The sequence below is a fragment of the Exophiala oligosperma genome, assembly GCF_000835515.1.
Source record: "Exophiala oligosperma strain CBS 72588 unplaced genomic scaffold supercont1.8, whole genome shotgun sequence".
Classification (NCBI taxonomy): domain Eukaryota; kingdom Fungi; phylum Ascomycota; class Eurotiomycetes; order Chaetothyriales; family Herpotrichiellaceae; genus Exophiala; species Exophiala oligosperma.
Window position 1 is genome coordinate 1,880,440 of NW_015622825.1, and position 22,142 is coordinate 1,902,581.

General features: G+C 50.0%; 3 protein-coding genes across 3 annotated transcripts; all 3 read right to left on the reverse strand.

Annotated features, from left to right (window-relative positions):
* Positions 1-5,604: 5,604 nt before the first annotated feature.
* Positions 5,605-9,970, reverse strand: PV06_08597 (uncharacterized protein; the record flags this gene model as incomplete). The annotated part of the gene is made up of 9 exons (XM_016409950.1): positions 5,605-6,426; positions 6,482-6,622; positions 6,683-7,255; positions 8,117-8,188; positions 8,244-8,399; positions 8,454-8,657; positions 8,709-9,026; positions 9,078-9,691; positions 9,886-9,970. The coding sequence occupies 9 exons, from the start codon at positions 9,968-9,970 to the stop codon at positions 5,605-5,607; spliced, it is 2,985 nt and encodes a 994-aa protein (XP_016260258.1).
* A 454-nt stretch (positions 9,971-10,424) lies between these two features.
* On the reverse strand, positions 10,425-11,599 carry PV06_08598 (uncharacterized protein). Its single transcript, XM_016409951.1, has one exon. It carries the CDS (start codon positions 11,008-11,010, stop codon positions 10,645-10,647), a length of 366 nt encoding a protein of 121 aa, XP_016260259.1. The 5' UTR covers positions 11,011-11,599; the 3' UTR covers positions 10,425-10,644.
* A 305-nt stretch (positions 11,600-11,904) lies between these two features.
* PV06_08599 (uncharacterized protein) lies at positions 11,905-14,749 on the reverse strand. Its single transcript, XM_016409952.1, has 6 exons — positions 14,488-14,749; positions 14,258-14,432; positions 14,087-14,205; positions 13,167-14,031; positions 12,688-13,108; positions 11,905-12,626 (listed from the first exon to the last, which is right to left on the reverse strand). Exons 1-6 carry the CDS (start codon positions 14,551-14,553, stop codon positions 12,029-12,031), a joined length of 2,244 nt encoding a protein of 747 aa, XP_016260260.1. The 5' UTR covers positions 14,554-14,749; the 3' UTR covers positions 11,905-12,028.
* Positions 14,750-22,142: the final 7,393 nt, after the last annotated feature.

Below are 22,142 nucleotides of genomic sequence, written 5' to 3' on the forward strand. Positions count from 1 at the left end.
TGCCTCCAAGTCATCATTCAGGCCGTAAGTGCAGTGTAGGACGTGGTAGAAAGACCAATCGTCCTCCCCGTGAATGTCGTACAGGTGCTGCGTATATTTTTGTATACTTCTCTGTCCTCGAATTTGAGCAATATCCTCGCCGATCGAGTATTTGCCATCCAAGTACATGCCTAGGCCTGTAGCGGCGGCGGCCACGGCGGCAACAGCAGCAGTAGAGACTGGCATGGTCAACAGCTTCCGTTTGGGGTGCTGATTGTAGGGACTGTCGAGGCACGAGTGCTATACAAACACTGGAATCGGGCCAAAAGTAGTCAAATTTGTTGCTTGGGCGCAAGGCTCGCCCCGAACATGCCATCTCCTCGTACAGCCGAATCGACTCAGATGTGATGTGCGGGGAGAAGGTGTTAGGTAGCCGGGGCTATGCAAAGCCAGGGTCCACATTGTAGTTGGGGAATTGTTGCCAACTGCCAGTGTCTGTATGTTGCCTCGGTTCGTCTCTGAAACAATGAACTGTGCAGTTACGGTGACATGGACGTTGGCATACGTTCGTGCTGTCGGCCTTGCCACTAGATCGATGAGTCTGCGACATCCGTACATTACTCAATAACCCAGTGAGACAGTTGAGCCATTCTGCACACTATCAGTCCTTCGTGTGCACTTCACCACACTCAGCGCCATCAAACGCACCTGCGGTGGTGTGCTCCGCGTCATGGGGCCACCTGCCAGCATCAAGAGGCTCCTCATCGCCAACAGGTCAGTTCGGCGCCCCAATTTTTGAAGGAAGGATTGATGCTGAGATTGAAACAGAGGAGAGATTGCTATCCGAATCATTTCGACCGCACGGGAGCTTGGAATTCACACCGTCGCTATATACACCGCAGACGATGAGAACCATGCTATCCACGCGGACGAGGCTGTGCGCCTGAAATCGCCCGAGGACTTTATGAACAGCAAGCTACTGACACAGTTATGTCTGGATTATCGGATTGACTCAGTGCATCCCGGATACGGCTTTCTCTCAGAAAATGCCGACTTTGCCGAATCTCTCGAGGCAGTCGGGATCCGTTTCGTTGGACCAACGCCGGAAATCCTACGACGAACCGGTGATAAGACTACCGCTCGTGCCCTGGCCGAGTCGTGCGCAGTGCCGGTTCTGCCAGCATTGAAGGAGCCCATTTCGAGCTTGAATGATGCGTCCAGCTTCATAAGTGCGAACGGTTACCCTTTGATGATCAAGGCCGTCGATGGCGGGGGAGGTAGAGGTATCAGATTGGTGTCTAGTGCCGAGCATCTCAAGGATGGGTTTGATCGAGCCCGAGGAGAGTCTCCTGGTGGCAAAGTGTTCATCGAAAAGGCTGCCATCGATGGGTACCGACACGTTGAAGTCCAAATTATCGGAGACGGACAAGGTCAAGTAGCACACTTGTGGGAGCGCGAGTGCAGCATACAGAGAAGGTCAGTGTTCCTGAATTATAACTTCTAACGGTGCCTATATTGATGCTCGATTCAGGTTTCAAAAAATGGTCGAACTTGCTCCGTCTACGATTCAAAATCGCGATCTGATAGCTAGAGTCATCGAAAGCGCAATCAACTTGGCAAAATCGGTATGTTGAAAGAATAGTTCACTATGGAAGCTCCCTTCACTGGCTAATTGCGATGCAGATACAATATAGATCACTGGGCACGTTCGAATACCTTGTACATGAGACCAGAGCAGAGTTTTACTTTCTGGAAGTCAATCCGCGACTACAGGTTGAGCATACTGTGACGGAAGAGATCACAGATGTCGACCTGGTTCGAGACCAGCTGCTGATCGCTCAAGGCGCGACCATCGACAGCTTGGGATTACCATCGCGTGAAGTGTCGGCATCACCACAAAAAGCACCGAAAAAGGCAGCTATACAACTACGTGTGACAGCTGAGGATCCATTGCAAGGATTCACATTGAGCATGGGCCGCATATCTCAATTTCATAGTCCAGGAGGCAGGAATGTCAGGATGGAAACCCACCTCAGTGGTAGTCGCAGTACTATCGTCGGATCATCCTTCGACTCGTTGCTTGCTAAAGTCATTGTGAGCGCCTCCGCGCTCGAAGAAGCTAGAGCCAAAGGTCTCAGAGCACTATGTGACCTAGAAATTCAAGGTGTGAAGACGAACCTGCCAGTTCTTTTGGGCACTCTTGCCTCCAGCGACTTCCAGCAGTCTGCGTGCTCGACTACGTGGCTGGAGAGAAACCTAGCCGACATCATCAAACTTGGTCAGGACATGAAACTTTCAACCCGAGCTGCACGACAGGCATCCTTCACATCAGCTTCCGGGAGTGAACCTGGATCGACCACGGCAGCCGGTATTGGCAACCCCTCAAATATGCTCTTCAAGAAGGGCGACGCTTTCCGAGTGAGATTGAGCGAATTGCTCGACGATGGACAGATAGGTCCTGAACGAGAGCACGTCCTCGTCCTAGACCGCATCATGAACAATGACTTTCCCAATCTCATCACCGGCGACGTGTCGCTAGCGTCAGAGTCGTCCGAAGCGACGAAAAAATTCAAAGCCAGCCTGGCCATCTCAACTACAGGACTCAATCTAGCATCATCTCATCACAAGAGAGGCGACCCGTCAAATCCAAATCACATCATTCTACCTTTCCCCGGTACTGTGGTCGAACATCTCGTTGAGGCTGGTGACGAAGTGCAAGAAGGCGAGGTTCTCATGGTGGTTAGGCAAATGAAGATGGAGTTGGAGGTTCGAGCACCGGCTGCCGGCGTGGTCAAGTGGGCATGCGAGATTGAAGAGGGTGAGAATGCTGGTGAGGGCATGTTGATCTGTGAATTGGAGCCGTTCAAGGAGAAAACTTCAACGAGAGACGGGCTCGTTGCGAAGTTGTAGAACGGTTGTCAAGTCATGAAGTCTAGTGCTTGATGTGCGCCCATAATTTCCTGTTTGATAGAATGGCTATATAGTCATCACGAAGAGGAATGCTAGATCCAATTGATGCGCTTCTAGATTCATACATCATTCCAACTGTCACGTTGTGGAGCCCTCTAGTATAATGCATAACTCAGATGGCTCTTTGACCTAAGAATGACAACATCGAGTCGCTAAGCGAACGAAGGATGAATTCGACCAGCGGCCCTATCCAGCAACCGCTGTGGCAGCACATCGTCATATCTGGCAGCCATATTAGAAGGATGTCGGAAGCGATGGAATGCTCAGAACTCACATTTGTATAGCCCACTCAGCAACGACACTCCTCGTTTGTGCAGGGTCAATGATCTCTTCGACACCAAAGGCGTTGGCGGTGCGGATGGGATTCATGAGTCGACGATATTCGTTCTCTAGTTGATCGTAGAGCTCTTTTTTCTTGCCTGCTTCTTCCGCTTGTTTCAACTCCCAACGATGCCCGACCTCGATACCACCATCGAGTGGCAAACTTCCCCATTCACCACTGGGCCAGGCCACACGTCCCATAGGATCACGACATGCGACCATGATGCCACCAGCGACACCATAAACCCGACGGGTCAAGACACTAAAGATTGGGATGGTTGTCGAGATGTATGCCTTGCCGAGTTCAACGCCCCATCGCATGGTAGCTGGGGTGTCTTAGTCAGTCACGAAGAGTGTGTGGTCTCCTTTAGTCTTACGCACCTTGTTTCTCGGCCACTGTTCCAATGGCGTACCCTGGGACATCCACAAACTGGACGATGGGAAGATTCATCACATCACATAGCTTCAAATGTCGTGTAATCTTTTGAGAACCACCAGCGTCGAGGGCGCCAGCATTCACTTCGCAATTGAGTGATATGACTCCGACCGGGCGCCCGCCGAGCCTCGCCAGCCCAACAATCGCAGTCCTTCCCCAGAGAGCTCCAATCTCGAACCACGAATCAATGTCAAAGACTGTCTTGATAATGGCGCGGGCATCATACATGCGTTCTTTCTTTCGAGGGATGGCCGTCCTTAGCTCTTCACTGACTCTGGTGATGGGATCTGCCGTGGGGATGACGGGAGGCAACTTGGAATGACCACTATTTGGCAAGTACGAAAGAACCTTCCTGATCTGCTCGAAACACTCGGCCTCGTTTGCTGCTAGATTGTCGATCGTTCCGTTTAGACAGTGGATGCCCGGACCTCCCAATTCGCGCAAGGTAAGACCTTCTTCGAATGTTGCTCCTTCAACCACTTGTGGTCCGGCGTTGAACAAGCTTCCAATATCGCCTGCCATGACCGAGAAATGGGAGATGACGGCTCGTGCGGCACCAATTCCAATCTGGGGACAATGTCAGCGCCGGTAATCGTGCACAAAAGCCCCCCGCGGCATCACACTCCTCGACCGAAGGAACTGGAAACGCACCGCAGGACCTAGCACGGCCGCCAAGTTGGGAATGCCCATATTGAGACCCTTGACGGCATGTATGAAGCCGGGCACACCTGGAACATAGGACCATCCATGGGTCTTGATCGTGCTCACGGAACCGCCGCCAGAAGATCCATCAGTCAATTTAATAATTGGCATGTTCATAGAAACTGCCAGTTTTTCCGAATACACCTGGAGAAGGGAGGCGGTGTCAATACGAACAAATCACTACCATCTCTGCCGAGCGAGAGACTCACAGTCTTGTCAGAAATGGCTCCATCGGCATGTCCAGCTCGAATCGTGTAGTCATCGGCCGTGATGATGACTTTTCTGCCTCCCAATAGGCCAAATCCTAGTAAACGGTATAAGGAACCACAGCTATCGCAGATTTCTGGACGCTCTCACCTTGGAGGTTATTTGTCGGCTGGAATGACACCGGCTCTTCGTCTCGTGGACCAGTCTGCTTCCATTCCACCCGGCCACTCGCGCTGCCTAATTCTCTGAAGCTGCCATTGTCGACGAGCAAGTCCAGGCGTTCTCTCACCCACAACTTGCCATCTCGTTTCTGTCGGACATATCCCCGATTGGAAAGGTCGGGCGTATGTGCGATTTGACTGAGCCTCTGCAAGTTTGAAAGAACATCCGAGTAATCTGCTGGCGGGCCTGCGGGTCGGGGCCCTCTTGAGCGACGACCTCGTTTGGACGAAGATGGAAGTGCCTCCCCCTCCCCTTGTGCTCCCGCGACGTGCCCGGCGACTTGTGAAAGACGCTCTGCCGGTGGTGATGCGGCTGAGGCGGACCCGGACGCGGAGCGGCTTTTGGGACTCATTTCTGGTTTGATGGAATCACGCAGTACTCCCCTCCCGCCTTTGATGGAAAGACTCAATTATCAAGTAGCACACAGTATCACGGTCATACGAATTCGAGTGTGGGTAGCCTCAAATGCAAAAGAACGATTGCTCCCATGTGGTCAGCTAATTCGATGGCAAACCCCCAGACCGCCGTTCCCTACGGGTAGATAACCTCGGTCCATTTGTGAGTCTGGAGTTTTAACCGGGGGAGACAACTGTTTGACCCCCACATGCGGTGATCCCCAGCCCGATCTCACAACCCTGACCCGACGAGTACAAATTACGTGCCCAAAGATAGGTGATACATCGCGCGGCGCTATTTCAACTCCGTAGATACCCAGGTATATACTCCGTAATACAACAAAAGATGAAATTCCCAACTCGTTTCATCCATTATGCATGTATAGATTCTGCAGGTACCACACCATTTCTCGGAATAGATTTGCCAGACAAAAGCGCCGGGATGTCATCCCACTCACACCTACACAAAATCTTGCCAAAAGAATACCCTCGGCGATCGAGTTCTTCAAAAACTTCCTCGCACCTTTCAACCTCTTCTCTTTCACCGGCGCTCGTGAATACGTGCATTGCGGAGCGCAGGGCGAAAAACACCTTTTGAGGTCCGAGGATGTGCATTTCTTCCGAGAGTAGATACTCCATTGATTGAGCGATCTTTTTCGCTTGGGCCAATACTTGTCCCTGGGTGAATTTATCGGTCATGGGCGCCATGACCAAGCCAAAAGTCTGGCTAGCGTCACCACCCAGAGATGACAAGGTGACTGTGAGCATGCTACTGTAGAGCAGGAGGAGAGTAGTCCAGTAGGAAAGGTGAAGATGTGCGATTTCGAAATTTTGAAAGTGCAGAGAGTTGGGAAAGGCGGATATAAATCGGGAGAGGAAATCGGCCGACGAAGGTCGCTCGTAGTAGAGCGGTCCGGGTTGTCTAATGGTGAGGTCCTGATACCAGTTCTCGAGCTGACAGTGTAATTCTCGTCCCTCCTGCATGATCTCTTCCCTCTGTGTGGGGGCAGTCTCGGACGCGGTGAGTGCGACCGTGGTGTTGAGCTGCCCCGCTCTCTCGATTAGATTTGCAATTTGAGCCATCGCATCTTGCAGTCGGTCGAGGTCAGACTTTGGGTGCATCTTCCACGGCACTGTCAGCCAGCCCTGTTGTGCAAGATATGTCGATTTTCGAGTGGCCAAGGCGTAGGTGATCTAAAGTCGGGGTCAGCTACTGTCCACGTACATGCAGGACAATGCGCTCGCTCACACTAGTAGATCTGAACCCCAGGAATAGACGATGACTTAGTCCATGGACATGCGACTCTGGCCCTCGAAGCTGGATCAACCTTCCCATTCCTTCTACATGGCTGGCCCATCCGCCGAAATTGTCTCCGGAAACTTCTAGGAGCTGGTCAATCGGTCAGCATCAGCCTCGGGAGTCGTTCATGCTCCACGAGAGGAGACTTGCCTCAAAAGTGGACAATGCCATACAGCTGGCAAGAGTCTGCTCTTCGAAAAGTAGATTGTGGTGTGAAAGAATGTCTTGTAGTCGGTGCAAGGCTTTGCCATAATTCGCCGTCCCTTCCCGCCGGAGCCTTTCGTCCCCGTGTTTGCGACCCAAACAAGTCAGACTCAGGGCCAGAATCGCGAGATCAAGAGATGCGTTATTTGCGCTTGATGGATTGATGGCTTGGAGCCAGGAAAGTTGCGCTTTGTTTCCATTCCGAAACTCGGGTTCTTCCCTGGGAATGTAGTGTTCGAGAAATTTACCAAACAAGTCTGAAAGGCTGAGCGGCGCGAGACTTGTACGCTGAACTATCTGATTGTTGAGAGATGCAGTGTCGTCTGAATCGGGGGTACTGCGAGGCGTGAGACTGTTGACGGTGCGCAAATCAGTGAGCGAGGTCAAGGGTTGAGTACGAGTCAACAAGGTCTCCCGATCCAATGCGCTCAAATTCTTGAAATGTCGTTCACGTTGATAACCTCCGCAGACCCGATTACTCTTTATACATCGAGCGCAGGACGGTTTGGATCCATCACACTACCACCGAGTTAGTCCCTCTTTCTACCAGGATACATCTCCACCACAAGCCAGATATCAATACGTACATGGATCTTTCGTTTTCGGCAGGTATTGCAACCTTTAGATTTTCCAGCCACGCCTACCATCAGCGTCACAGATGAAAAGCGCAATGAAGACAGGACCTGATTGTTGTTTCCATAAACGTTGATCAATTTTTTCGGAAGACTTTGCGATGCTGACGGATCATCAAAAATGCACGGCCCTCACCGGATTTTAGGGCTTTCATGCACAAATCAGCCAAGGAAACTAGTCGTCAATGCTGATGCGGCTCAGTGACCAAAGTGGACCTCGGCGTAGTAGATTTGGGCTGTTGACATTCAATCAAAAGGGGCCAGAAGGAGGAGAGATTATTTCATTATTCCTGCTGCCTGCGGTGACGTGTTTTGTTGCGACTTAGTTGCTAGAGAGGAATCTTCCAAGACAGTCGATACAGATCTTCTAGCCTTTGGCCGGAGAGACCACCCCTATTGCATGGTCTTCCTGCTATGATTTTTTAAATTCCAGGGAAATTAATGTTCGATAGACTAGAGCGTGTCTTCGGTTTTGACAACTTGCGCTACACCTGTCGACTTTATCACCTTGGATCGCCAACCACCGTCCTCATAAATATGTAAGATACGAAAGTACTTCAATTATGGTTATTTATTCTACTTTACCCAAGGTCCATGCTCCAAAACTCCTTCTAAATGCTCCTTGTCCTGTTACCAAGTATTGTCAATCGCTCCAGTCCTTGCCTATTTCCATCGCTCTCTGTCTGCTCTGTGCCCACTCTTTTACAGAAACAAGTACAAAACACCACGCCATCAGAACTGCCGTTACGCCCATGGTGACAGTAGCCACTACCATTGCATTCAGATTGTTTGCAATCATCGATTCGACTGTATCTCTGTTCTGTGGTCTTCGTCAGTATAAGTTGCCGTCATGAGACTTGCCAATGATCCCTTACGCTGGCCATAAGCATGAAACCTCCCGACATCAGACAGAATGCCGTGATAAGCTCGGATGGTGGCCGAGATGGTGAAGTAGACCGTGCCGGTGCAATGTATAGCAGCAGGTATGTAACACCTCTCATGGCCGCTGCTGCCGTGAGGAAATTACCAAACTGTAAACTTTTAGTTACAATAACCTTGAGGAGCACAGGCAAGTCAGAAATTACCCATTTATGCATCATTGTAGATGTCACCGTGTCTTGATGGTGGCCACCGAGAATTGTGCCCAGCAGAAATATGATCATCGCAGGTACAGGGTTTGTCGAGTACCCAGGAACTAACGTCTGCTTCTCCTCCAGGGTGATGGTGCTGTCCGATGGTTGTGCTTTTCGAGATTCCCTAGAAGCCCGAGACTCGGCCATCAAACCGCACTATACTACAGTCAGTATCTACCGCAGCAACCGAAAGTCTGGTAGACGCACCAGACCACCGCCAATGAACAACAGTGATATGGCGACATGTTCGAGATCCTGTGCTGTCCATGCTTCTCCCCAACCAGAGAGATGTTCTAGAAACACATTGGTGATTCCGTAGATAAAAATGAGCAAACATTCAAGCCCTTCCATGGAGATGGAGCGACTCCTTTCGCGAGATGGAGAATTTGTCGTGGCCTTGAGATTCCAAGCCCATCCACGTCCAGCAAAGCAGCCGATGCAACGGAGCGTGGTTATGATACCAAAGAAGAAGAAAACGCCGCCTTTGATGAAATGCGCTAAACCATTGAAGATCTGTTTTTCATGCTAGACTTTTGTCAGCGGTGTATTCAGGTGCAGTAGACGGGAGCTACTCACAAATATTCCAGCCATAGTGACTATTCCAGTGCAGATGGAAACAAATGCGAGTACGATCATTGCCATGAGCAAAAGGCTAGACGTGAACGCCGCAATAGGGACAAAGCGACCAGCTGAAATCATTCTGGACCAGCCATTTTTCCAGGAAAAGGGTCGTTTCGGTCGTCCATCGCTTGTAGCTCGCCAGGGAAAGGAAGGAAAATTCCAACGAGCGTGAGAGTCGGGTCCAATGGCATTTCTTCGATTTGTTTGAGTTTGTCTCCAGGCCGGCATATATGTTTGCTCTGCGGAGCGTCTCTGGTTGTCATCGAGGGACTCGTTAGATTCTCGGAAAGGGCTGGAAGACGACATAAGCGGCTGCAGGTCGCGATTCGTATCAAAGGTGGCTTTCATGAAGGGTTTCCGCCCAACCCTTTTCACGATGCTGAGGACAGACTCCAGCACAAGAATTGCCGACAACGTCCAAACAACTCCATGATGTGAGCTGTTGGGATATAAGTCGGGTGTTTTGGACTTGTATGCTAGACCGAAGACAGTCCCCAGCCCATGTAGTCCGAAAAGTACGATTCGGGCCGGATATACAAGGTTCGAACTGGCGATCTCCAACGAAGCCACTGGAGGTTAACGATTAGCGTTCAGTCCCTGGGCCGAGAGAAACGAGGCACTTGCAAACGGGAAGAGCTCCTCCCCAAGCCAATATCATAAGCCCGATATGAGCATATAAGATATTTGGAGCGATAGGTTCTCTAAAATAATTCTCGGCCTGCGAAGAAAGCGACATGGTCACATTGGTTTCGTTGGTACGGACTCGAAGTGATGTATCGTGGGAGGGAGGACTCTGAAGAGGTGAGCACGTTGGTACGGCACTGCGAAGTGCCTGTGTCTGGAATCATGATTCTATATATTGTTCGGAATTCCCGGAGACAGATTGCTGCAGTCATACGGTGGCCTGAGTTGGTGTGACTCTCAGAGCCATCAATAAGCAACTGCAGACGATTCAAAGCCTCGTGGGATCGCAATTTGTAACCCTAAAAAGGATACAGCCGTGAGGCGCTCCAGGATAATGGATACTTGTGACGGCAATATTGGGGCGTGCCAAGGCTGACGTAGAGATGGCACAAGGCTGTGACTGAACTAGACCGAAAAGGGCAACAAGTTGCGACGTTGTGCATGCTGTTTGAGTCCGTGGGCAAGATGGACTTTAACAGTATTTGGCGACTTTGACACGTCGGTATCTGGATGTAGCTAGTGGGAGGACAGCGCGAGTGATGCCGATCATGCTTTCGGACGAAGGATATGTGCTTGCGGAGTAACTCGATCAAGCTACAGCTTTCACAAGACCGAGATTGGAGACTGGCCAGTAATCTAAATCAGATGTATGATTCGGCTCTCTCGCTGTTAGGATGCTCTGCATATCTCTCGGGAGCATACCTACGCACGCTGGTACTTGACAAGGCAACAGGTACAGGTGCCCATCATCAGCAGTGTGAACGGACGGACAGTATCCGATAGGGTGGCATAGTGCGAAGTGACCTTGGGCAAAAGTACCATACAACAAGAGCAAGAGTCAGGGGTCAGTGCCATGCTCCGGATAGACTTCAGTGGCCCTCATGACTGCGCTATCGTGCTTTTGAATGCGGTTTGAAAGTGCTTGTTTCCTTGTCACAACATGCCTCGTCGATGGCGGTGTCTTTGAAATCGCTATTGGAGGAGAGAGTGCCATGGTCCATACTGCACAAGAAACATCCTTTGGTGTCAAACAACTTGGGACAGCGTAGATCTCGATATAGGATGCTCTTGTTGGCCTTTCCCTCCGATCGCTGGATTTACACCCAGGTTGCCCACACTGCCAGACTGGAGTCTTGCTTGCCTTCGACGGTACGGCGAAGAGGTCCTCCTTCTTGGGCAGAGAGTCACTGAAACCATTTAGCATCAGATATTGGACAGGCGGAATAGCCGATAAGGCTACGATCTCTTCTGGCTGGTTATGAAGTCCTGCCCTGGTTTGTTTTGGCGAGGCCAACGCCTTTTTCTTTCGCACCAAAGGGCGGATCGGCGACGGCTGTATTGTATGCTATACTCCGTCTCTTGCGTTTGTTCTTCTCCTTCTCCTTGAGCCCACTTTCAAGATCACTTCGTCGCAGCTAGCCATGGGTTGGCCGGAGCAGAGACACCTGGAGCTCACAGGTTTCGCTTTCGCTTCGAGTGATGGCCGAGTGTTGTATGGGAGTTCCTAGGGCGCTGGAATGCGGGCGGGTTTAGTAGATAGCAAGGAATAGAACCAAGGGGGTATCTGTAGCTGAGCCTCATAAGTTCTAATAGAAGACTAGGACCGAATCTGTCGCCTCAACTTGAGGTACACTTTCGGCACGAAGTTCTGCAGCCTTTGTCCAGTTCTGCTTTGCTATAGCTTGTTGTTGGACTGTCGTCACTGGCTGTTCAACACCTACTTACTCCATGGGATAAGAGGAGCCGCGGTGCTCTTAGAGCGCTTGCAGCTCCTCAACTCACCCATAGCCAGGTTGAACTGAAGAGGACATCAAGCCAATTCCTCCCAGGTCCCTGGGCAGATATGTAGCTTCGGATACTCCATAAAGCCTCAAAAGGTACTCCGTAGGTACAGGACTGTACATGATGAAAGGATGATTTGACCAGGCTCACACATGTTGAACTGCGAACTGTCGCATTCGATATCAAACGATGCGATCACCACGCTAAGCCCATTTCGAATACCTCATAAAAACATCTGCTGATGTAATCATCTTTCGCTACACTGTTGACGTTCCTCGGACACCGAGACGCGTAACTCTGCCATGTTAACTTGAGCTCAAACTAAGTAGATCTAGCATTGGTCTAGGCTGGCTAGTGAGATCGTAATTGAGGTATTTAGGTCAAATCTTTCGTCTCCAACCCACAGGTAACGCCTCTCTAGCATGATGCCCTCGTGAAGTTTATGGCATCATTCCAATCGACGGATCCAGTGCATTGTCCCAAGCGCGCCAATCGAAATTCATCTGCGAAAGTATGCCAGGTGACAAATGTGACTGCTCTTCATCCACTTGAAAGAACTCTCGTGGCATTTCTTCTTGCACCGCCGGCGAAAGGTCACCGCTCGAATGTGGATGCGAACTTGGCGCAGTCGAGTCGTCGTTCACAATCTGGTCGCCACAGATGCAGGAGCTTGAAGAGATCGCCGGAGATGGGTACAAGACGTGGTGATCTGCTCCAATGTGTTCCAGAGCCTTCCTTCGTGTCCTGAGGAGCATCGTCCAAGCATCCTTTCCAGCCGGCGAGAGTTGACGTTGAGGCGGTTCATCTCTGCTGACAATGCCCTCATCCACTTGATAAAGTTCGAAAATCGCATCGATCAACCCACGAGACAATGCCGCGTGGTCGCTGTGGGGATGTTGTAAGAGGTCCGCTAGAAGAGTTGCTACAGCTTGAAGAGGCTGGTATGTTCCGGGATACATCCAATGAAACGGTTCCGATGTGCGATCATTGCAGACTCGTATGAAGAGCTGGAGGAACGCTTGGGCATGTTTGACGGCGCTGTGTTTAACCATAGATGTCAGCTCATCAACGAGTCATCTCATCCGGGATCTTTTCTTACTTCATTCTGATCACATCGTGAGCAGACATCGCCGGGTCACGGAAGAGGGGGCGATAGAGCACACAATAGGCTTTGTGGACCATCAGATGCAGCAGAAAGACGGCCCAAATCGTGAAATCTACCACTTCTTTGTCATTGGGGTCCGGTCGTAGACCCCAGACGCGGTCGAATGGCCGTCCACCTTGGCTATCGTCTTCAAGAGCTCTGTTGCGGGTGGCTGTTGGTGTCGAGGAGCCAGAATTTGACCTCAAGAGTGTCTCGACGGTAGATCGTACACTGTTTGCAACATCCCTGAGTCGTTTGGCCACCTCGTTGACCTGATCAAGTGATTGGAAATAATCCTCGAAATGATATTTCAAGACCTCCCGAATCTCCTTGGTGACTTTGTATCGTTGAAGGGCCACCACGTAGCGTATATCAGCTGCACGAGATGGTCAGATGACATCCGAAATGGAACAAGTATGGAGATGGCCAGATACCTTCAATGTTGAAGCCTGCTGCACCTTCAACCCAATCATACCGGGCGATTTCATCCGTATTTGCCATCTTCTTGTTGATGAAAAGGGGCGAGAGTCCCGAGGAGCTCGACGACATGACATCAAGATGCAAGATATACCACCAAAGGCGTCGCCTCGTCTCCATCTCTGCATGCGTGAATCCTGCATCAGGGATGTGCCGATGAAGACCCATACCAAGTGCCAGTCGAAAGGAAGTGGATATGAAATCGGGCACGTCCGAGAACTCTTCTTCCCTGACGAATTGGCTCTGTGCGAACAGATATGCAGCCAGTGAGTAAATGCTAGGACGTCGAGGGAATCCGGTCAGGCTTGCCGACACCATAGCGGCAAAGTACATTTGGCCCGTCTCAGGAACATTTGTTTCGCCTAGTAGTGCCCTCACTCGCGGTTTAGATGCAGATGACAACGTCGAGAACAGAATCGACGTCAAAAGAGAAAGAAAACCTGGCTTCTTGAGCAACAGGAGGCTGGGCTCACTGTTGTGCATATTTCCTTGCCTGACTCCCTCCCAGAACTCGGCGAAATCTTCCGCGAAACTGTGGAGGTGTAAAAGTGGTATCAAGGGAAAAACCGTGGAGAAGAAAAGTCTGCACAGTTTTTCGCAGACATCCCTGGTTGGCAAGAGTGCCATGACACACGAGACATTGTAGTTTCTTCCGCAGAACTTGCACTTATTAGATGCTGCTCCAGTCCACAGCGCTGAAGGTCGAGGTGGTCGAAATTTCGAACCAGCCCATCCCTGATGATCTTCAGATGTCAGTGGCCAACGGACAAAGTGGCTCGAGTCATCCGGGAGATCATCGTTATTGTCCAAGCGGTTGCTATCCTTGAGTTGAGAAGTTGGCGGGCAGTGCTCTACAACATTGGGGGAAAGGACGTACCTTTGACAGAAGTGGGTTCGCCCAGTATGTCGCAGGGGTATAGACCGATCGCCCACCAGCAAAGGCTGCCAGGCGACCTTTCTCGTTTCTATTTTGGCTTGTGTTGGTCCGTTCATGTGCTGGGTGCGACTTAGCATGTCAGACTACACTGGCGAGAAAGAGGAGTCCTACGCTCATGTAGAGACTGGGGGACTCTCGGCTCGTCAACTCGAGGGAGTGCCGAGGACGTGAACGATGCAGACTGGGTTCCTGTAGCAGATGGCCCTTCTGGTAGGTCTATATTTGTGCTTGTGTCGTAGGTGCAGGTCAATCGGCTGCTATTACACCGCATGCACACTGGATGTGTCTGCCGCCATGTCAGTATTATTCAACACGCTCCTTATCAGCTCGCTAGATCTTACCCTATCACACCTCACTCTTCGTTGTCTGCATGTGAGGCACGAAGTTACAGGGCGTTGTCGCTTCATACTGATCAATAACCTGATTCAACGACCTCCAAAGCGAAAACTTCCAGGCAAATCCAACGGGAGGTAATCACTGTGCTGTGTGCAGTTAAGAGCAAAGGAAGAACGGAGAGGTCAACAGTTGACCGATTCACCGTCAACTACCATTACTATTCTCCACAAAGGCTGTGGCGATAGTGGAGTCAACACAGCAGAAGAGACAATTTGAACCTTTGAATTATGAAAACGGATCTGAAATGACATGAAATATTTCACTGTGGTTATAGCGGCACGTAGGGAACCCATTCACTAACTAAAAGTAAAAGAAAGACTGGCCGCTATATGTGCCCTAGCCCTGAGATCGCACCAATCGCCTTGAGCTTGTAAGCTGTGCCCTACCAGCTCCCCAGTTGCCTGAGAGCAAGTGCCTACTTTTCTAATGGTTGGCTAGAAGGAGAGATGATGAACCGAGCTAGTGCAATGAGGGTGTTTATTCAGGTGGGCCAATGGAATAACGCTACAACCGCGAGGCGATGAGTCGACTAGACTATCTTCCCGAAATAAAATATTCTTCAGACCAACAACCATCATATCTCCTTCACCACATCGTCACCTTTTCGCCCACGAGACAATGGGAAGTGTGGCTAGGCATGGACGTTGAATCAAATCTTTTCCGAGTACTGCTTTCCTTGCTTTGACCCTGAAAAAGGGAAGTACTTGGAATAGACGGTCTGGGGATCGTTTATGACGAGATCATCGCATAATGTTGCGCTTGTGGGCAAGAAGACCTAGAAGAATATCCCCTATATTCCGGCATGGAGGTCCGAGTTATATCCATCAACAGTTGGCGAGCATTGCTACAGGAGCAAACACACAACCCTCTTCAGAAGATCATCAACCTTTGCTAGGTACTCATACTGGTCATCATGACACAGAGTTAACGAGCATTTCGGCACGCGCCCCAGATATTCGCTCTCGGAAGGATAGGCTGCGAGACCACCTCAAGCCATTCTCCGAGTTCCTCACGGATTCATATTCTCGCCAACACAATTATCTCAGAATCTCGATAACCGAGAGGTGCAACCTGCGATGTCTATACTGTATGCCTGAGGAAGGAGTTCAACTTTCTCCACCCTCACACAATTTGACAAGCACAGAAATCTTGTATCTGGCCAAACTGTTTGTTGAACAGGGTGTGACAAAAATCCGACTTACAGGAGGTGAACCTACGGTCAGGAAAGATATTGTCGAGCTCATTCAAGAACTTGGTGCTTTAAGAGCGATAGGATTGAAGGAGTTGTGTATCACCACGAACGGAATCTCTCTGGCGCGAAAATTGGACTCTCTGGTGGCAGCTGGCCTCACCAACATCAATCTAAGTCTCGATACTCTCGATCCATTTCAATACACTCTGATGACCAGACGGAATGGCTTTGAAGCTGCCATGAAGTCGGTCAATAAGATCCTCGACCTCAAGAAAGGAGGATGGCCAATCAAATTCAAAATCAACTGTGTGGTCATGAAAGGATTGAATGATCGCGAAGTAGTGACGTTCTCTGAACTCGGCCGGAACGAAGACATTGAGGTTCGATTCATTGAGTATATGCCCTTTGACGGTAACCGATGGTCCAAGGGTAAGATGATCACGTATCAAGAAACCCTCGACCTCATCAAACAAAAATATCCAGACACCCACAGAATCCGAGACCAACCCAACGACACTAGCAAAACCTACAAGATCCCTGGTTTTGTCGGGCGCATTGGTTTCGTCACTAGTATGACGGAGAATTTTTGCTCAAGTTGCAACCGACTACGGATCACAAGTGATGGAAATCTAAAAGTTTGTTTGTTTGGGAAGGAGGAGGTATCGTTGAGGGACATTCTACGAGATTACAACAATGGTCAACCACTGGACCAGTCGTCCCTGCAGACCCTGGAACCCTGGAGTGTCAGTGGCCAGGAGGGACTGGAACATTCTAGCAATACTTCTCCAGTGTTGCCAGACCCAAGACCACGACTCCTACGTCTCATAGGCATGGCGGTGAAGCGAAAGGCAGAAAAACACGCTGATCTGGGCGAACTTGAGAAGTTGGAAAATAGACCGATGATCCTTATTGGAGGGTAGCAGACTAGAAGTATGGAAGCCTGCCCATCCATTTAGCTTACCATAATGAAAGGATGGAAGCTGGTCTTTGCTACTGGTACGAGTTACTCGTACTATTGCAATTTAGATTGTTAGATGAGCATCAAATGCCGATCTCTTCAATGAGGGGGTGTGCAAATTGTCTCGTACGAACGGCTCGCGCGAGATCGATGGGTCAAGTTTGAGTTTAAGAAAAACCCACATGGCATGCAAAGCGCAGTAAGCAAAGGCAAAATGTGGCCCGGAATACCCGGCTGATGGGGCATCCACGTATCAATCCTGTAGATCATTTGAGTTGTCTTTCTGCTAGCTGGGCTGAAAAGGCCGTGTCGCCCTCCATTAGTGAATTTTTGTGTCAATTCTTGTGGGTAACCACCAACTCGGTGTTGATTGCTTTCTTGGTTACATGTAGGATTAACCTCCAGATACATGCAGGGATACCTTCCAGATACTTTATAGCTTGCAGTCACTAGTGCAATGAGTCGACGGTCATTTTGTGGGCCCTGACGACCAACATGGATCCTGCCACGCTTTCTCACTCGCTCCCTCTTCTCACATCCAATATATGCACCTCACCATCATGTCAAGCAGTCTCACGCTCCCGTCTTGCCAAAAGTCCCCTCTGCCATTCCATTTGTCGCCGGGTGCTGCAGCCTCTTCTTGCTGACCAGCCGAAGTCCACCAACCAGCATAATGAGCAGCTCAGCCCCCAAGATGACTCCAAGTGTGACCATTGCGCCAATCACTCCGCACACTGCCTTTGAAATGCCGTTGCCATTGCCATGGCTAGATGTCGAGCTTCCACTGACTGTAGAGCCGGCACCGTCAGTGCCCAAGGCGTCCGCGGAACAAACCCCAGTGCTATTTCCACAAGCTTCACACCATGCTGCCTGGCCAGAGATGGAAAATTTATTCATGCCATCAACAAAATCATTCCATGGAAGGGGGGATCGCTTGCTCCCAAAGAGAGGATACTCTACCGGTTCCGAAATGTTGGATGTAGTGCCATTGTGGAACAGGAATCGCACATATATGTCATCGGCTGATGGCCAGCTGCTTGAGGTGACGGTGGAATTCGTTACGAGCTCCCAGGTCAAGGTGCTGGCATAATCGGGAACGCCAAAGAAATCCGGGTTGACTGAAGTCAAATTGCTGAGGCCGAAGAATGACTGCATTCCACCGTACGCTCCAAATTGGATGTTGACTTTGGACTTTCCATGTCCCTCAATGGTCGAATTCAACGCAGTTACTACTTCGGCAGCCAGGATGGAACCAGTGACTGCACGAATGGGCTCGGATGCGTTGAAGGCCAGGCCAAACTCATGTTGATCAGCCAAGGTCTTGAGCTGAAAGAAGTCGGCATCGTCTGGCAGTGGTACAGACGCGTTATGAATGGATGCTACATTCAGAAGATCCCAGACCACATAGGCGTTCTTGAAACTGGTCTGCTCTTCGGTGAAAGTTTTGGCAACATCAGAATATATTCTGTGGTATAATGACTCCGTTCGGTTGGATGTTTCCAGGAATTCAGCTGAGGCGAAGTAATTGTTGGAGCTGATCATAGCATTGGCGCAGTTCGTGCTTCCTTGCAACCAAGCAGAGTTCTCACTGTTGGATCCAGTCTGAACAGCTTGAAGAGGGATCAGTTGATAGCCATTGAGCGGGGACTGTATGAGCGTCCCGTTTCGAAGGGTATTAGACCCTAGTTGCTCGCCCACTGGAGGATAGAGACCTTGGAGGAAGCCTTGAGCAGAATTTTGCAAAACAGTGTCTGATGGAGCGGAAGCCGTTATCTGTGATTGCTTGACCAGGTCGCTGTTTACACCATAGATCCTTCTGCTTGCACTTTCGGCGACATAGCGATTGCGAAAATAGGTTCCCGATGTGAAAACTTCCTGGTAGCCGAGATCTGTCAAGTTGGCCGGAGGAGTCGACTTTGCTGTGCGATCCCCATGGCGAGAGAAGATGTAGACCCCTAGAACTGTCTCTTGGGAAGCGGCCAGCTGCGCCGTTGCAAGAGATATTAGCAAATATGAGAGACGCATGGTTTGCAGAGGTGAGATAGAATAGACTGGAAAGTGAGAAATTAAGGATCGATCCTATGAAGCGAACCAACGTGCAAGGTAGAAGACTGTGATCGTGTCCTATATCCTTTTTTTTTTCTGATTTGAATTGCCGATTGTGGTGGCTCAGAGAGATACCTGCTTTTCTTCACAAGCTGTCTCATTCGCTGTGACCGGATGATATCCTAGAGCAACAACACGAGGTCGGTGCACAATCTAGTACAGGTTCGTCAAGTCTCTGCTCACAAGTGGACACAGCGTAAATATCATCCTGGACAATATCGACATCAAAAGCTCTCATGTATATGCTTTAGCGGGATGTATGTGGCTTCTGCCGACCAATGCAACCTCTCATGCTGACCCGTCTACACTCAATAGGTGCATGACTTCGTATTTCCTGAGTACCTTCGGTTGGCACTTTTCCAATCAGTGGGCTAGAACCACCTCGCGTCGTTAGCTCAGATTTTAGCTGATATCGAGTCAGTTCAGAGTTTGTGTCCCGGACACCATTTCGTGCGATTAAGCGTTCGAGCTTGAGCAAAGAGTCAATGACCTCGCACAAGAGTTGACGTCAGCTTTGAATTGCTACTTCTGCCTCGAAGCCGTATATCCTGAGGTGTGCCACTTTAGTTCCCTCTCCCGTGAATATCTTTGAGCACACCATCTCTCTCTGTGTAACAATGGCTCATCCCAAGAGCACATTCATGCGACCTCTCCCTGGAGAGGCTTTACCTATTCACAATCGCCCTGACGAGTGGAAAATTGAGCAAGGTCTCTCTGGAGGTAAACTGCCCATCCTCGACCAAACAGGCTCTGAAACTCGTATCATCGCACCTCAAAAATGGCCTGATGTGGTGAAAGATGAAGCAGCTATCAAAGCAGTAGGAGATCCTGAGAAGCTCTTCAAGCGCGAACTGGAAGGATGGAAAGGGTACGATCCATCTTGGTAAATTTTGTTCACAGCCTTGTCCAACTGACTGTTGTACCTCTAGCTACGTGGAATGGGAGGACTACCCAGAGAAGAAAGACAAGGCTCGCAGGATCCTCGCTGCCCAGAACTTTCCTCCAAATCCAGAGTTCCAGATGGGACCAATTCCGGATTCCAACCCTGTTCTACCTGGTACCCATTGGAAAATGTGGCACCATGCCGTCGGTGGTGAACTCACGGACGTACCCGAGGACTCATGGGCAACGGTGCTGCGCGAGAAGCATCCAGAAATGTTGCATTTGCTTCAGTTTCCCTACAATGGAGAACCCCCCAAGCGACTTGTGACTGACAAAGCGGTTACACCCAATTCTCTTCATTTCGTTCGAAACCATGGAGGAATCCCCTTGATCGATAAACAGAAATTCTATTTCAACTTGGATGGTCTAGTGGCGAATCCAAGATCATTCACTCTTGACGACATCATGGACGAAGCCAAGTTCCCCAGAGTCAAGAAAGTGGTCACTATGCAGTGCTCCGGAACTCGTCGTATCGAACAAATTTCTCTCTATGCAGGTCAGGGTGACGAAGTCCCCCAAGCTCCATGGGCAGAAGGGGCCATTGGTACAGCCGAGTACGTTGGGATCAGCCTCAAAAAGGTGATCAAGGCTTGTGGAGGACTTCTGGAAGGTGCAAAGCATCTGGAGCTCTATGGCGCCGAGACTTACTTCAAGGACAATGATGTGATGAATTACGTGGTCAGCGTCCCATGGTCCAAGGTCAAAGCTAATGAGGTTCTTCTCTGCTGGGAGATGAATGGAGAACCACTTCCTGCCATTCATGGGTTTCCACTGCGAGTTATGGTCCTCGGATATATTGGAGCTCGAAGTGTCAAGTGGCTCTATCGCATAAAAGCAATCGAAAATCCATCTTTGGCCCCGGTACAAAGCAAGGAATACTTGTATTTCAATCAGCAAACTGGCAAATATAATCAAAAGCCGACCGATGGCATTCAGATTCAAGAGATGCCGGTCAGCTCAGCAATTATGTCGCCATGGACGAAACAAGTCGTCTTCCACAATGGCACAATTCATTGCAAGGGTTGGGCGTATTCCGGAGGCGGTCGTTGGCCGGAACGTATAGAGTTATCTGCTGACGGAGGCTTCAATTGGTATGCCGTACCGAACTCGAGTATGTCTCCAAAGCACAAATGGACTTGGAGAACCTGGGAATTCGACCTTCCTTGTGACGTGGAGGGTTGGGTTGAAATTGTCTGCCGATGCTGGGACAACTCACTCAACACTCAACCTCTGACTGTCCGAGCAGCCTGGAATTGGGGTCTTCATGTAACCAGCTCTGCTCATCGTATCAGTGTCTACAGCGTCAACAAAAGCCATGCCAGGACCAAGGAGAAATTGCAGCGATTCGTGGAGATGGACTCACCCCTTGCTCCGTTGACTTGGCCAGAGGAATTTCCAACTCAGAGCTGGGAGGAGTATAAGCAGTTCTGGAAGGATAACGATCCCAGAGACGTCGATGATTGAGTTCACGGACTTAGGACTTGTGCTGATCGGCTTTGCTATGTTTAAGACCATTTGGTAATCAAATTGCTTCTCTAGTTGTTCTAAATCATGGTCTTGCACAAAGATCGTCCTTGTTGGGCAATGCAAACCACTCTCACCGTCTAAATCGCCAATAGCCCCATTTCCTAATCCAAAATTCCTCCCAATGATGTCTCGGCGTCAAGTAGGGCCATAGCTATTGGAGCAAGACCGTGCGAGCGACCCCAGCAAGTCTGTGAGACAGGTCCAGGATGTATTTTGTAGCACGATTCTAAAAATGCCGCAACGAGCAGCAGCATGTAGGTGGCCAATGGCAATTACTGCATTTGCGATGGTTGCTGACGGATTACGGGGATAGGAAGTCTCCTGGTTTGGTTGAAACTTATCTCTAAGCATGCATCTGTATATCATCGAAAGGCCCGCCTTGAGCTCGGAGCCCTACGAGGTCCCCGCAATGACAGCGAATCGTGTCGATCGTGATGGAGGAGTGGAAAATAACACAAAGACGGTTGGTGGACTTTCTCCCTGCAAGCTCTACAGCTTCGCGTAAAGTCTCGTGCGAGGGCTCGTGCGAGAACTTTTCAGGGGTCTGACAGTGGGTCATTACTAAGTCGCTAAGGTTCGAGACTCCGACTGGTCTAAGGTATGAGGGGTGACCGTTGCAATGACCATTCAAGCGACACACCAAAAGCATGCTCAGTGATGTGAACGAAGATGTACTCGTACGATGGCATGACATTGCATGAAGCCAGAGAGGGAATGCAGCGCGGGTAGTCCGAGTCACCCGTCCTCACCATCGTAGACATAAAATGTTAGGTTGTGTAAAAGACAGCCCCTTGTCCAGCACATTTAAGTCTTGTGTTGGCATAATTTCCAGCTGTAAATCCAAGCTTTATTGACATCAGCAAAAGCCGTCGACA

What these genes read in the sequence shown, in the direction of transcription:
- PV06_08598 (XM_016409951.1), bottom strand. Translation starts at nt 11,010, where the DNA reads ATGCTAAATGGTTTCAGTGACTCTCTGCCCAAGAAGGAGGACCTCTTC.
- PV06_08599 (XM_016409952.1), bottom strand. Translation starts at nt 14,553, where the DNA reads ATGAAGCGACAACGCCCTGTAACTTCGTGCCTCACATGCAGACAACGA. An exon ending in GAAGAGTGAGGTGTGATAGG is followed by an intron (nt 14,433 to 14,487) that starts GTAAGATCTAGC and finishes ACATGGCGGCAG; the next exon opens with ACACATCCAGTGTGCATGCG. An exon ending in CACGATGTGATCAGAATGAA is followed by an intron (nt 12,627 to 12,687) that starts GTAAGAAAAGAT and finishes GGTTAAACACAG; the next exon opens with CGCCGTCAAACATGCCCAAG.